Source organism: Mauremys reevesii, linkage group 3, assembly GCF_016161935.1.
Source record: "Mauremys reevesii isolate NIE-2019 linkage group 3, ASM1616193v1, whole genome shotgun sequence".
In the NCBI taxonomy this organism is placed as follows: Eukaryota; Metazoa; Chordata; order Testudines; family Geoemydidae; genus Mauremys; species Mauremys reevesii.
Genome location: NC_052625.1, coordinates 36,475,628 through 36,489,213, shown reverse-complemented (window position 1 = coordinate 36,489,213; position 13,586 = coordinate 36,475,628). Strand labels below are relative to the sequence as shown.

Here is a 13,586-nt window from a genome sequence, read left to right as displayed (position 1 = left end):
AGGGTAAAGATAGAACCCCTGGTAAGTTTGAAAATGCTAAATTTGATTTTTAAATATTTAGCTTGGAAATGTACATGCATTTTTAAACCTCAAGTCACAGGTCCATACTGCTAATGATTTAAAACCTTTACATTCTTTTTTTAAACAGCTTTTATTTTCACCCACCAAGACATTTGCGAAGCAAGAGTTATAAATCTCTGGAAAAAAATAGGGTTACAATGAAAATGACAACAGACCCTTAAATTATAACAGCACTCAGAAGTCACCACAACGAGTGTCTTAACTCTCGGAACAGGGAAATAGTCATCTTTTGGGGAACACAAGGCTCTGTTCTCTTCCCATTGCATTATCGTGAGGCGTGAAAAAATTCAAATGTACATTCAATCCAGTAAATTTATATTCATAATAAGTTAAAGGTTCTCAGGAAAACAGGAGAACATCAAGAAATGAGGTCTTGATGAGAAATTGATGAGAAGATAGCAGCCTGACAAATTACTATTCAAACCTATATTGGAATGTTATAAAAATATCAGGAAAATAAAAATTAAATAGTATACAATTGAGATGTCATGGTCTGTTGAAAAGGTAAGGCAAATTCCTTTACTCTAATTAATTTACCGTTATGAACTTGCTTACTAATATTAGTTCTTGTACACTTTGAATGTGTCAAGCACTATGCAATGCTAATTATTACTAACTACTGAACAGTAAATAAAGTTGCAAAATGCATTGCCTCTAAAAAGCCACACAGTATAAAAGAGTGGAATTGCAGCTGCCAAGTGTTGCAAATCCAGAACTATTCTGAAAGCAGTATACCTTCAGGATGTAATGACTCAACTGGTCATTACGTTAATTATGATGCTTTTTGAGTGTCACAACCAACCTCTTTTTGTCACACCAGGTAATCAAGGATTACCTATACCATATGATCAGCATGTCTAAGTTGACTTCTTAGAACAGAGCTCCAGATTTTCCTTTGATATTAATGTACCTTTATTACATCACTTTTGAGTCAAAATACATAAGCACACAGGGATTCTTAGTCACAGTTCATCATATAAGTATTACTTTATTTAACATTAAGGATTAAGTCTTGCAAAAGATTCTTTTAGAAGATGACGTCTTTAATTTCTAACTCAAGTTTTGTTTGTTTTTTAAAAAGATCTCTCTCGCTTTTTTAAGATTATACTGTTAAAAAAACAGCAAGTCTGACTATACAAAACTATTTCAGGGAGTGGCTGGTAGGGGTTTGCAGGATGCAGCTATGTGAAAAACCTTACCCGGAGTCCATAAACTTTGAGAACAGGGAACAATGTTCATGAACACATCAAGCCTGAGACTGAGGCTTCCGTACGTGCATTGACACAGGAATCCCGTTTCCCGGCGCCGTCATGTTTTGGCCTTTGCTTGGCGCCATTTCGTGTGTGTTGTTGTCTTTCTGTCTGTCTTCCTGAGCCTGTGGGGCTGAGGACTGTGTCTTTCTGTTTTTGCTGTGGTGAGCTAAGCTGCGAGCTAGTGTTGACAGCGAGAGTTCTGTGTGGCCAGCACAGTGGTCTGGGCCATGCTGACGAGCTTCCGGTGAGTGTGAGAGGTGTCACACGCTACTTTCCAGCAGTGCTTCTCACAGCGTGCTTGGTGGTGACTGTGTGTGAGGCTCTGCTGTGTGTGACAACTGCATGGTGTGGTCACTGGGGTCATGGGCTGGTGGCACATGGTGGTTCGTAGCAAAAGCCGCTTTGCTGGGATGAAAAGCTGGCTTCTGGACTTTGTGTACAGCGAAATCCCACTTCTGTGTGCTGAGCTGAGCCTGCTCTGCCTGCCTTGATGACAAGGACATGAGCTTGCAACTCGGTGCTGCGCAAGGTGGCTATTGCAATTTGGATGGAAGCGGATGGGTTTGGACATGGTGGAATCGGGTCGGAACCAGTTTGGAAAGAAAGACGTTGTGCCATTTTGATGTGTTTGACGTGGGAGAGTTGGGCGTGACTTTGGGAAGTGGGCCGGGTTCTGGGGTGTGGGGCAATAGGTGGAGGGCCATAACTGGGGAGGGGCCTGTCTGGGGGCAATAGATGGTGGATCGAAGCACTCTTCTATCCCACCGTCAATGAAAATCTGATTTCTATGGGGTTATTCTATGCTTCTCCAGGCGGCACATTCCGTGCATGGCTTGCATGGCTTCGCCACAGTCGGAACAGTGGCTGGAGATGGGCAGTGGCTTCAGCCCGGACAGAAGACACAGGAAGGGGGCAGAAATGGGAAGATTGGCATAGGGAGAAGATCCTTACCGTTGTTAGGCTTCAAATGCCCCTTACGCTCCAGCTCTATGCGGCTGAGGGTTAGGGACGTTGGACCCGTTCAAGGACAGGCTTAGGACCAGTTGTGCGTTGTGCTACAGGCGTGGGCTGTGCTGTATGTGTGCTAGTGCTTTTAAAAGGCAAGCAGAGAGCAGGGGGAAGCAGGCTAGACTTGGGGGATCCAGCTTTAATTGCCCAGCATCAGCTTTATGTACCCTCCATAATATTTTCAGAAGGAAGAGGAGGAGGCTGAGGCAGCATCCCACTGAGCATGAGTCCAGAGAGCTGAGGAGCAACAGACAGAGGAGGAGGGAGGCTAATAGAGAGGCAGAAGGGGGGAGGGGAGGAGCTGAATTGAGTGAGGAAGGCTTTGAGCCAACAGTAATGTTGGCTGACTTGCATTTTTGACTGGGATGGGCACTGAGTGTTTTTGCCTTTTGTGATTTTTGCAGTGCCTCTTTTCTTCTTTGGCTACTACTCTTTTAACTCTCTGCTTATCTTCTAACTTAAAGCAAAAATAATTTCTTTTAAAGAAAAAAAAAAAATCACTTGACAACAGAAAAAGACAGACAGACACACAGAGAACTGTTGAGGGAAGAGGAACAAGACAGGGTTGGTGTGTGTCAACTGGACAGACATTCACTGTTTTGTGTGCACTGTCTGGTGTGCTGTTTTAATGGTGCAGGCACACAGTGCTGAGGGTGAGGGTGGGTATGGGGAGGGAGTGCAAGGGTGAAGGGTGGTAGGTATGGCTATGGGTGGTGGAAGAAAAGGGTGGCTGGTGGAGGGGGAGTGGAGTTGGTGTTGGAGCTGGTTTGAGTTGGGCTGGGCTGGGGGGTGGGGGGGGGGGGGGTGCTGGGGCAGGGGGGGACTGCTCTGCCTGACTGCTCTGCCTGCATGGCGAGGCTGAGGCAGCTCGAGGCTGGCTTGTGCTCTTCTTCTTTTTAGCAGCGCTTTTTCTTCTTCTTTCCAGGATCTCGCTGCTCTCGTCTGTGCTTTCCTTCTCTTCTCTGCTCTCTTCTTCAGCTTCTTTCTGCAGCAGTCTTCCAGAAACACAGTTCATCTTCTCTCTTTCTTCTTCTCAAATTTTTTTCTTTCTCTTTTTCAGCTCTCTGTGCTGTGGATCTGCCCACCACAGAGTCTCAAAAAGTCACTGAAGAAATGTTTAACAGGGCAGGGGGGCATCATTATCCACCAGACATAGACACTGATTAGTTTTGGAGTTCCTCATTTAACATTCTTTTTCCACCACACCAAACCACACGTGAGTCACTCATGATGGTGAAGAGAGTGGGATAGAAGAAGGAGAGGTTGGGTTTTGGGGGGGGCTGGTTGGGAGAGAGGGAGGGGGTGATGGGAGTGAGAGGTGGGTGATCAGCACTATCTGATCTCTCTTCACTCCTATCTCTTCACTAAAGAGTCTCCCTCTCCCAACATTTTTCTCCCTCTCCTGCTCTATGTCTCCCTCCTGCTTCATAGGGAGAGTTTACAGGACTCTGGGGACAGCGGGGGCCCTTTTTCCCTAATGTGGATTTCGCCGTGTGTAGAAATGATACCCCCCTGCCGGTCGGCAGTGGGACACGCCAGCGTGACTGCACGAAGAACACTATAAACCTCCCTATAACCCTGCGCTCTGGCGTGGCCACTGCTTGGCTGAAACTTTGCTGAGATAACTGAAGCAGATAGCGCGGCGTGATGATTCCCTAGACAGGCTGGCATGCACATCGGGCACTGGCAGCATGGCAGCCATAACCCCCTTCCTCTAAAAAGAAACATCCAGAAAAGAAAATAAAAAATAATTACCACCGCTCTACCTGCTGCTTTCTGCAACTGCTGCTGCCCTCTGCTTGCTGCTGGCCTCTGCTGCTCCTGAGGCTCTGGGCTCTCCTCCTGGCCTAGCTACTCACTCTGGGCTCCCACCCCCCTCCCACCAGCCTTTTCCCCCTCCACCCCCCCCGCCTCCTCCACTCCCTCCTCTCCCTCTCTCCAAGTGTCTTATCCTATCCCTGGTATGTCTGGGGGTCACCCCAGGTATCCCGTAAATTCTCTGGTAAAGGCCCAAGGGTCGTGGGGCAGCTCGTCGGCCGTAATAGGCACTCCGCGGCTCCTTAGCGCGGCTCCCTACCAGGCACCCTCTGCATCTTGCCCATCCCCTATCCAGCAAGATCATTGATATCTGCTCAAATCATCTTGATATTCCCTCAAAGACATCATACTGGCACGCGCGGCTTTTCCCTCCCCCCCACTGATGAGTGAGGTCCAAACCCATCGCCCCATGCTGGGCTGGGGCTCGTTTGTGGAGCATGGGAGGCTGGCCACATGGGAAGATTCACAGCCACACCACACCACTGCCTGCAGGCAGCAGGAAGGAAGGAAATAAAATTTAAAGGGCATTTAAATTCGGAGGGCAAAGGCAGGGGAAGAGTGCCTGCTGAGCTGATGAGCAGAGTGGCTGAACAGGAATTCCTGGGATAGCTCCTTATTCCCTGGACAGAGAAAGCGCTGCTGGTGAGTGCACACCTGCTGAGAGCGCTGCTGGAGCAGCTGATGCACCTATACCCCTGCCCTGTGGGAGCCGTTTTTCAGCCAGACTTGCACCAGGGCAGCGCTGCGCTGCTTGTTGAAGTGTGCAAGTGGTGGGGGTGTTGCAGCAGCGCTGGAAAGCCTCCACCAGCGCTGCAACTTGTAAGTGTAGCCAAGCCCTGGGTGGGTTCAAGGTTTGATGGAAACATTTAGCACTTCTAAAACTTACTAGTGTAAACATTTTTGTCTATGGTTTTCATTGCTTACCTCTAGCTCTTCTGTGGTTAATAGGTATTTAATGAATTTTTCTAGTAAGCCTATTAATTTACACTACAAAAGCTGCCCAGGAAATAAGTTCAGTTTATACTATTTTTATATATTTTTCTTATTTTTAACTTCTGAAGATAGTGTATGCAAATAACTTTGGAAAAACTTATGAAATCAGTTCCTTTATCTTCATATAAAAACAAAATCAGAGCCCACTGAGTGTCAGAAGCCTTTAAATGACTGAAAGCCTGGAAATATTAGGTGTTATACATAATTCTCATTATAAATCTAACTGACTAATGCTACAGGAATAGCTACGTGAAAGATGTGCTCTTCTAAGGATACTCTAAGGTGACAGGCTGCTTTTCTAAAAGTAGAGAACATGACTGAGGGTAGGAGGCAATCCCACTCTGACTTCAGAGCATATATCTGATCTGTGCTCCTGCCAGGTTTTACTCTCTGAGTCAGTATTAATATGCCTTCAGCTGAGCCCAACAATGATTTTAATTCTCTGTTTACCGTCATTTAAACAAGAACAAAGTCTCTTTTGCCTTTTTCATTCTTTGGTCCCTCTGAAGCATTTTTAAAAGTTTTCAGTAGGCCGTTTTAAATTTCCAGCATTTTGTGCATTATGGATCAGAAGTGATTTCTGCAATGTTCTAATGCATTAATGGGAGTGGTCAATTATGCGGGTAAAAACAGAATTTAACTAATGTAACACTATATAACTAGACTCGGAAGGATTAGATTTTAATGGTAAATGATGGTAAAAACGGATTTCACTGTACACACAGAAACTGACTAAAATTTATTTTCATTGATGATAATCAAAACTTACAGATAGATAAAGTAAGAAAAATGCTTCTTGAGAACTTATTAGCGTTTGATTTAAGGATATATCCTTTGTATATTTTGACATGTGATCCTGACAATTTGTGTTTTAACTTTTTGAATCTCAATGTCTACTGCCATAGAATAATTATTGTCTGACCCATAATTTCCTGCAACTGTGAAAATATAAATTAATAAAAGTAAAAAGATGCTTACAAATAAACAGTGATATTATATGTTAAAATAATAAAAATTAAAAATCAAATTCTGCCAAGCCTAAAATGAACACTAAGAATAAAAAAAAAAATGTAGGAAACCCCAACAATAAAGTTTACATTTATTTGGCCACAGTTTACATTAAGGTTCTATTTATAAAGGGTTAATACATGTTAATAGATGTTTTAGGTATGAGTTGTAGTGTCACAGCTGGTTGATAAGCACCAGTTAATAAGGTATAACAGCAGTGTTATAAACTGTAATAAGCAACCTATTGAGCTGAACTCTATAACAACTGAGGAACCATGTATTAACACATCTATTAACCATTGTGACAAAGTTCCTCCAACACAATCAGGCTTGATCACTGACTGTGGGACTCTTCGATGACTCCCAGCTCCAACATCCTTTTCACCTCTGCTTTGATCTCCTCCCTTTTTGCTGCTGGGACCCGATAGGGCCTTAAAGTTACCTCTGCCTCAGTGTCTGTGATAATGTGGTGATATGCTTCGGTGGTCCGACCTGGTTTGGTTGAAAACACGTCCTGGTATCGGTTGATCATCTGAGTTACCTCCTTCTTCTGGTTTGGTGTCAGATCAGTGGATATCCTGATCTGCACGTTATTTCCTTGGATCGGGGTCTCTTGGGCCACTACACATGCCTCGTTGGTGCCAAGGCTTTAAGAGGTTAATGTGATAAATTTGTTCTTGTTTCCGGTGTCCTGGCTGCCGTACCTTGTAGATTACTTCCCCCACAGGTTCAACCACCTCATACGGCCCCTGTCATTGGGCCAAAAGCTTGCTCTCTGCCATGGGTACCAACACCATCACCTGATCCCCTGGTTGGAACTGTCGGACTTTTGCCTGGCAATTGTAATGGGTTTGCTGGGCCTCCTGCACCTTTTCCAAATGTTCCCGTACAATAGGGGTGACCCCGGCTATCTGTTCTCGCATCTGCAACAGATGGTCAATTATATTTCTCCCCTCATTGGGTTCCTCTTCCCAGATTTCTTTTGCGATATCTAGTATGCCACTGGGGTGGCATCCATATAATAACTCAAAGGGGGAAAACCCAGTTGAGGCCTGAGGTACCTCCTGGATTGCAAACAAAAGGTAGGGCAGTAGAGTGTCCTAATCCTTCCCATCCCGACTTACCACTTTCCTTATCATTGCCTTGAGGGTTCGGTTAAACCTTTCTACCAGCCCATCGGTCTGCAGATGATAGACTGAAGTTCTCAGGGTATGTATATGGAGCTAATGAGGTCCTTCATTAGCTTCGACATAAAGGGGGTACCTTGGTCTGTTAATATCTCCTTTGGTAGCCCCACTTGGGCAAAGATCCCTACCAACTCCTTAGCTATCGTTTTAGAGGCCGTGTTCTGCAGGGGGATGGCTTCTAGGTAGCGAGTAGCATAATCCAGAACGACAAGTATATATCGGTGGCCCCAGACTGTCTTCTCCATCAGTCCCACTAGGCCCATGGCTAGTCGCTCGAAGGGGACCTCTATGATGGAAAGGGGTACCAAAGGTGCCCTCAAGTGGGGATGGGGACTGTGCAGCTGACACTCTGGGCAGGACGCACAGTACCTTCGCACTTCTTCATGTACTCCGGGCCAGAAGAATCATTGCAGGACCCATGCCAGGGTCTTTTCTACACCCAAATGCCCCCCAAAAAGATGACTATGGGCAAGACTTAATACAGCATTCTGGTGTTTTAGAGGTACTAGGATCTGCTGTACCTTCTTCCCCTGTACTGGTGGATTTGCTCACCTCAGTGATCTTCCCCTTTGGTGGAACCCACAGTCTGGGTCAACTCCTCCTGTGTCTGATCAGGAGTTGAGAGGTTTGGGGGGAACTTGGGCCCGCCCTCTACTCCGGGTTCCAGCCCAGGGCCTTGTGGATTGCAGCTGTCTATAGTGCCTCCTGTAACAGCTGCATGACAGCTACAACTCCCTGGGCTACTTCCCCATGGTCTCCTCCAAACACCTTCTTTATCCTCGCCACAGACCTTCCTCCTGGAGTATGATAATGCTTGTACTCCTCAGTCCTTCCGCAGCACACCCTCTCACTCTCAGCTCCTTGCGCCTCTTGCTCCCAGTTCCTCACACATGCACCACAAACTGAAGTGAGCTCCTTTTTAAATCCAGGTACCCTGATTAGCCTGCCTTAATTGACTCTAGAAAGCTCCTGATTGTTCTGAAACCTTCCCTTACCCAGGGAAAGGGGACCTACTTAAACTGAGGCTAATATATCTACCTTCTACCACTCTCCTGTAGCCATCTGGCCTGACCCTGTCACACCATTTATTAACTCTTTATAAATGGAAACTTAATACAAAGTGTAACCCCTTATTTTTCATTGCCAGTATCACAAAAATTTTCTTAAATGTAACTAATTTTAACTTATTAACAGAACTGCTTCTTATACGATGTAATTTTCTGCCAGGAGTATGAACTGAATTCAATGGACATTTTCTTCCTTGAGAACATCAAAAATCATGTAGCAACACATTCACATCTGTTCAAAAGGAAGCTCTTCAGAGACACAATATCCTTTTCTTCTTGTCAATATTCACCTATATTTATTTTAGAACTGTGAAAGTGACCTGACAACATGGAAGTCTTCTTTCCATGTACAGCACTGGCAGTGGAAGTACAAACTTCCTCACACTACCCCACATACCTGTTTTAGAGGGGCTTCAAGCAGAGCTGGACAAATAACTGATTTTTCGGTTTGGTGACCAAACCAGAAAAAACATTGTGTTTGGTTGAGAAATACATTTTACTGGCACAAAATTAAACCTTTCATTTTTGGGTGGTTTTTTATCTTCCTTCCCCATCACTTTTTTTTAAGGGAAATGTCATTTCAAAACAAAGAGTCAAAAATGTTTCAGCTTTTTTGGAATTTTTCCCCCCATTTTTTCTTGAGTCAAAAATACTTGCCAAATTCAACCTGAATTGATGAACAGTTTTGGGCTAATAAGCTATTTGAAAAAAAACTGGCCAGCTCTAACTCAAACATCATGTACACTTAATACTTGGTCTCCTTGAAGAGACTGCTAATAAAGGTGCTAGTTGGTAAAATATATGATGTGGGAGCAAAGAATGTTGGACATCCATCCGCAAGGAACTGAACGAACTGAGATCTCATAACAGAGACTTAAGGACCATGAAACCTGCATGGACAAATGCAGCTTATTCATATGCTTCAATTATAACTAAATTATAGGGCTGTCAAGCGATTAAAAACAGTAATCGCAATTAATCACAGTGCTTTACAATAACAGAAAACTATTTATTTAAATATTATTGGATGTTTTCTACATTTTCAAATATATTGGATTTCAATTACAACACAGAATACAAAGTGTACAGTGCTCACTTTATATTTATTATTTATTACAGGTATTTGCACTGTAAAAAAACAAAAGAAATAGTATTTTTCAGTTCATCTAATGCAAGTACTGTAGTGCAATCTCTTTATCATGAAAGTTGAACTTACAAATGTAGAATTATGTACAAAAAATAACTGCATTCAAAAATAAAACAATGTAAAATTTAAGAGCCTGCAAGCCCACTCAGTCCTACTTCTTGTTCAGACAAACAAGGTTGTTTACATTTGCGGGAGATAATGCTGCCTGCTTCTTGTTTACAATGTCACCTGAAAGTGAGAACTGGCATTTGCATGGCACTTTTGTAGCCGGCGTCGCAAGATATTTACATGCCAGATGCGCTAAAGATTCATATGTCCCTTCATGCTTCATCCACCATTCCAGAGGACATGCGTCCATGCTGATGATGGGTTCTGCTCGATAACAATCCAAAGCAGTACGGACCGGTGCATGTTCATTTTATTTAGCTGAGTCAGATGCCACCAGCAGAAAACTGATTTTCATTTTTGGTGGTTCGGGTACTTTAGTTTCCGCATCAGAGTGTTGCTCTTTTAAGACTTCTGAAAGCATGCTCCACACCTTGTCCCTCTCATATTTTGGAAGGCACTTCAAATTCTTAAACCTTGGGTCAAGTGCTGTAGCTATATTCAGAAATCTCACATTGGTATCTTCTTTGCATTTTGTGAAATCTGCAGTGAAAGTGTTCTTAAAATGAACAACATGTGCTGGGTCATCACCCGAGACTGCTATAATGTAAAATATATGGCAGAATGCAAGTAAAACAGAGGAGGGGACATACAATTCTCCCCCAAAGGAGTTCAGTCACAAATTTAATTAATGCATTATTTTTTAACAAGTGTCGTCAGCATGGAAGCATGTCCTCTGGAATGGTGGCCGAAGCATGAAGGGGCATATGAATGTTTAGCATATCTGGCATGTAGATATCTTGCAATGCCAGCTACAAAAGTGCCATGAAAATGCTTGTTCTCACTTTCTGATGACATTGTAAATAAGAAGAAGGCAGCATTATCTCCTGTAAATGTGAACAAACTTGTTTGTCTTAGCGATTGGCTGAACAAGAAGTAGGACTGAGTGGACTTGTAGGCTCTGAAGTTTTATATTGTTTTGTTTTTGAGTGCAGTTATGTAACAAAAAAGAATCTGCATTTATAAGTTGCACTGTCACAACAAAGAGATTGCACTACAATACTTGGAGAAGGTTAATTGAAAAATACTATTTATTTTTTAACAAGTGTCGTCAGCATGGAAGCATGTCCTCTGGAATGGTGGCCGAAGCATGAAGGGGCATACGAATGTTTAGCATATCTGGCATGTAGATATCTTGCAATGCCAGCTACAAAAGTGCCATGAAAATGCTTGTTCTCACTTTCTGATGACATTGTAAATAAGAAGAGGGCAGCATTATCTCCTGTAAATGTGAACAAACTTGTTTGTCTTAGCGATTGGCTGAACAAGAAGTAGGACTGAGTGGACTTGTAGGCTCTGAAGTTTTACATTGTTTTGTTTTTGAGTGCAGTTATGTAACAAAAAAGAATCTGCATTTATAAGTTGCACTGTCACAACAAAGAGATTGCACTACAATACTTGGAGGAGGTGAATTGAAAAATACTATTTATTTTCTTCATCATTTTTACAGTGCAAATATTTGTAATAAAAATAATATACTCTGATTTAAATTACAACACAGAAAACAATATATATGAAAATGTAGAAAAACACAGAAAATATTTAATAAATTTCAATTGGTATTCTATTGTTTTACGGTGTGATTAAAATTGCGATTAATTGCAATTAATTTTTTTAAATCATGATTAATTTTTTTTTAGTTAATCTCATGAGTTATCTGCGATTATTCAACAGCCCTACTAAATTCGTTTGTTTTGCATGTATCTTAACCTTTTCGCAGCCACAATGCAACATGACTAACCTTGTGGTAGATGAGGAACAAGCCCACTCCTCCCCCTCACCCCAAAAAAGGAAAGAGTTGCAAGCAAATTACCAATCACTCAGGCAGTCCGTGATTGGTATCAGCTCCATCCCATTGCTCTGCATTAGGACACAGCAAATGAAAGCTTTGCTGTCCAAAACTGCAATATTTCAGAAGCAGACATAGTAGAGTTGGGAATGATGAATGTCTCCTTCACCCTCCACAAGTACCAAATGCCTAATGTATCAGAATAGCTTACTATGGAACATTTTTAAAAAGTTGTCTGAGTAAGGATTTCCCACACTGCTAAACATGGAAGGAAAGAGTGGGATTTTCAATGCACGTAGGGGACTCAGGACTGCCACTGAATTTCAATGGAATCTGGGCACCCAACTTTCTTACAGGATCCTGAGAAAATCCCAGACATAATACATTAGAATTTAGCTTTCCAAGATATGTCACTAAACAAGAAAATACTATTTTTTTTATCCTGATAATATATTTATCCATTTGGCAGTACAAAAGCATCTCCTTCTTAAGCTAATCATCCAGATCAATGGAAAACAATTACAGCTCTCACGGCCAAAACACATTTAAACATGGGAAGATAAAAGTGCATTAGTTCTGTACTCACAAAGTCTTGTCGTATGTCATTGAAGTCTTTGCCATATTTTTCCAAAGCCTCTTCAAATAAACTAGCTTCTGATGCTGACCATTCTTCCATTTCATCTCTGCATAGAACTGGTCCTCCAAGTGGTACCAGAACACTAATGGCACTGCTCAAATCATAGTTGTGCTTATGTAATGTATCCATTGCATGGAACTAAGAAGAAAGAAAGAAAAAGAATTAAATTGGTGAATTAAAGAGTTGTCAGCCAGGATCGCAACTAATAAAAGTATTACCCGGTATATTCTATATGCTGGGAAACATGCCTTAACTTATAATAAATTTAGAGTTTATCCTGTTAAGTGTTGTCTGACAGAAGAATACCTGCACTGTACTTGATATGGGGAAGGAAATGCTATAATATTTGTTAAAAGCTACAGTATTTAATAAATTGTCTATAAATTAGCACACATTCTTCAACAGTTCCACTGAGGATCTGACAATTTTTTTTTCAGTGACCAAAGATTATAGATAATGCTAAACCAGAGATGCAAACTTCTCCTTGCCCAACAGTCTCTCTTTTTTTTTTTTTTTGGACAGGTGAGGTAACTATCATTAGTTTTTTTCATTATCACCATCATAGTGAAGTATATGAGAAGATTTTGTCCCTGGTATCTGACATTGTTAATGAAAAATTATGCAGGGCTGCACTAAACATTGTGAGGGCTTTTGTTAGTAAAAAGAAGAATACGGAGGCAACTGAATAGATAACTGCAATCTTCACTCAGATGGTCTCAAAAAATTGTTGTATCCTGACATCACTAATAAGTGATGAGGAAGATGAGTAAAGAAAGAAACAAATGCGTCACAGATGCTCTTCATAGAAGCTGTACAATCAATAGTCTTTCTGACTCTGAATCCCATATGCACATGATCTCCAGGACCTTAAACCCATTGCTGCGGAGGCAGCTGTACAGGTACTGAAGGTGTAAAGACTCACTCTGAAAACCACAGCTGCTATTTCTTAGGACAAATTTGTCAGACAGAACCTAAAGAAGGAATGAAGGGGCCAGATTTATTAAAATCAAAGTGCAGAAGAATATTTCCTCTTTCAAGAGAAAAGACTGCTAAATATGAACACAGCAGAGCAGCATTAGTTCTGCAGTAGCTTCTAGGACCACACTGCAGCCATCACGGACCTCAGCACTTAAACTGGTAGTCATCTCAGGGAATGCACCAGTGAGACCTTGAGTGTTTGAAGCAGAGCGGACTGGTGTGCTTACACGCTGATGCGAATTTGTAAAAAACCAAAGGTTTTAATGCAAAAGTCATTGTTTGGACCTCACTGCTATCAAGGAGGGAGGTTTAAATGAATATCTTTTTCACTTTCTTCTATGTAACCTCAAAGCTTATCTCCATGGAAGTTTCCATAATAGGCTGGAATGAATTGTTTGGATTTTAAATTAGCAATAATTCTGAAAATAATAGAGATCATTGAATATTTAAGCTAT

At 42.1% G+C, this 13,586-nt stretch overlaps 1 protein-coding gene across 2 annotated transcripts in view; it reads right to left on the bottom strand.

Moving 5' to 3' along the window:
- The window catches only part of MTA3 (metastasis associated 1 family member 3), a 192,234-nt gene that overhangs the window by 68,238 nt on the left and 110,410 nt on the right, over positions 1 to 13,586 (bottom strand). For both annotated transcript variants that reach the window (XM_039532302.1, XM_039532301.1), the window contains one exon: positions 12,103 to 12,291. In XM_039532302.1, coding sequence (XP_039388236.1) covers positions 12,103 to 12,291 — 189 coding nt within the window. The remainder of the gene's footprint in view (positions 1 to 12,102; positions 12,292 to 13,586) is intronic.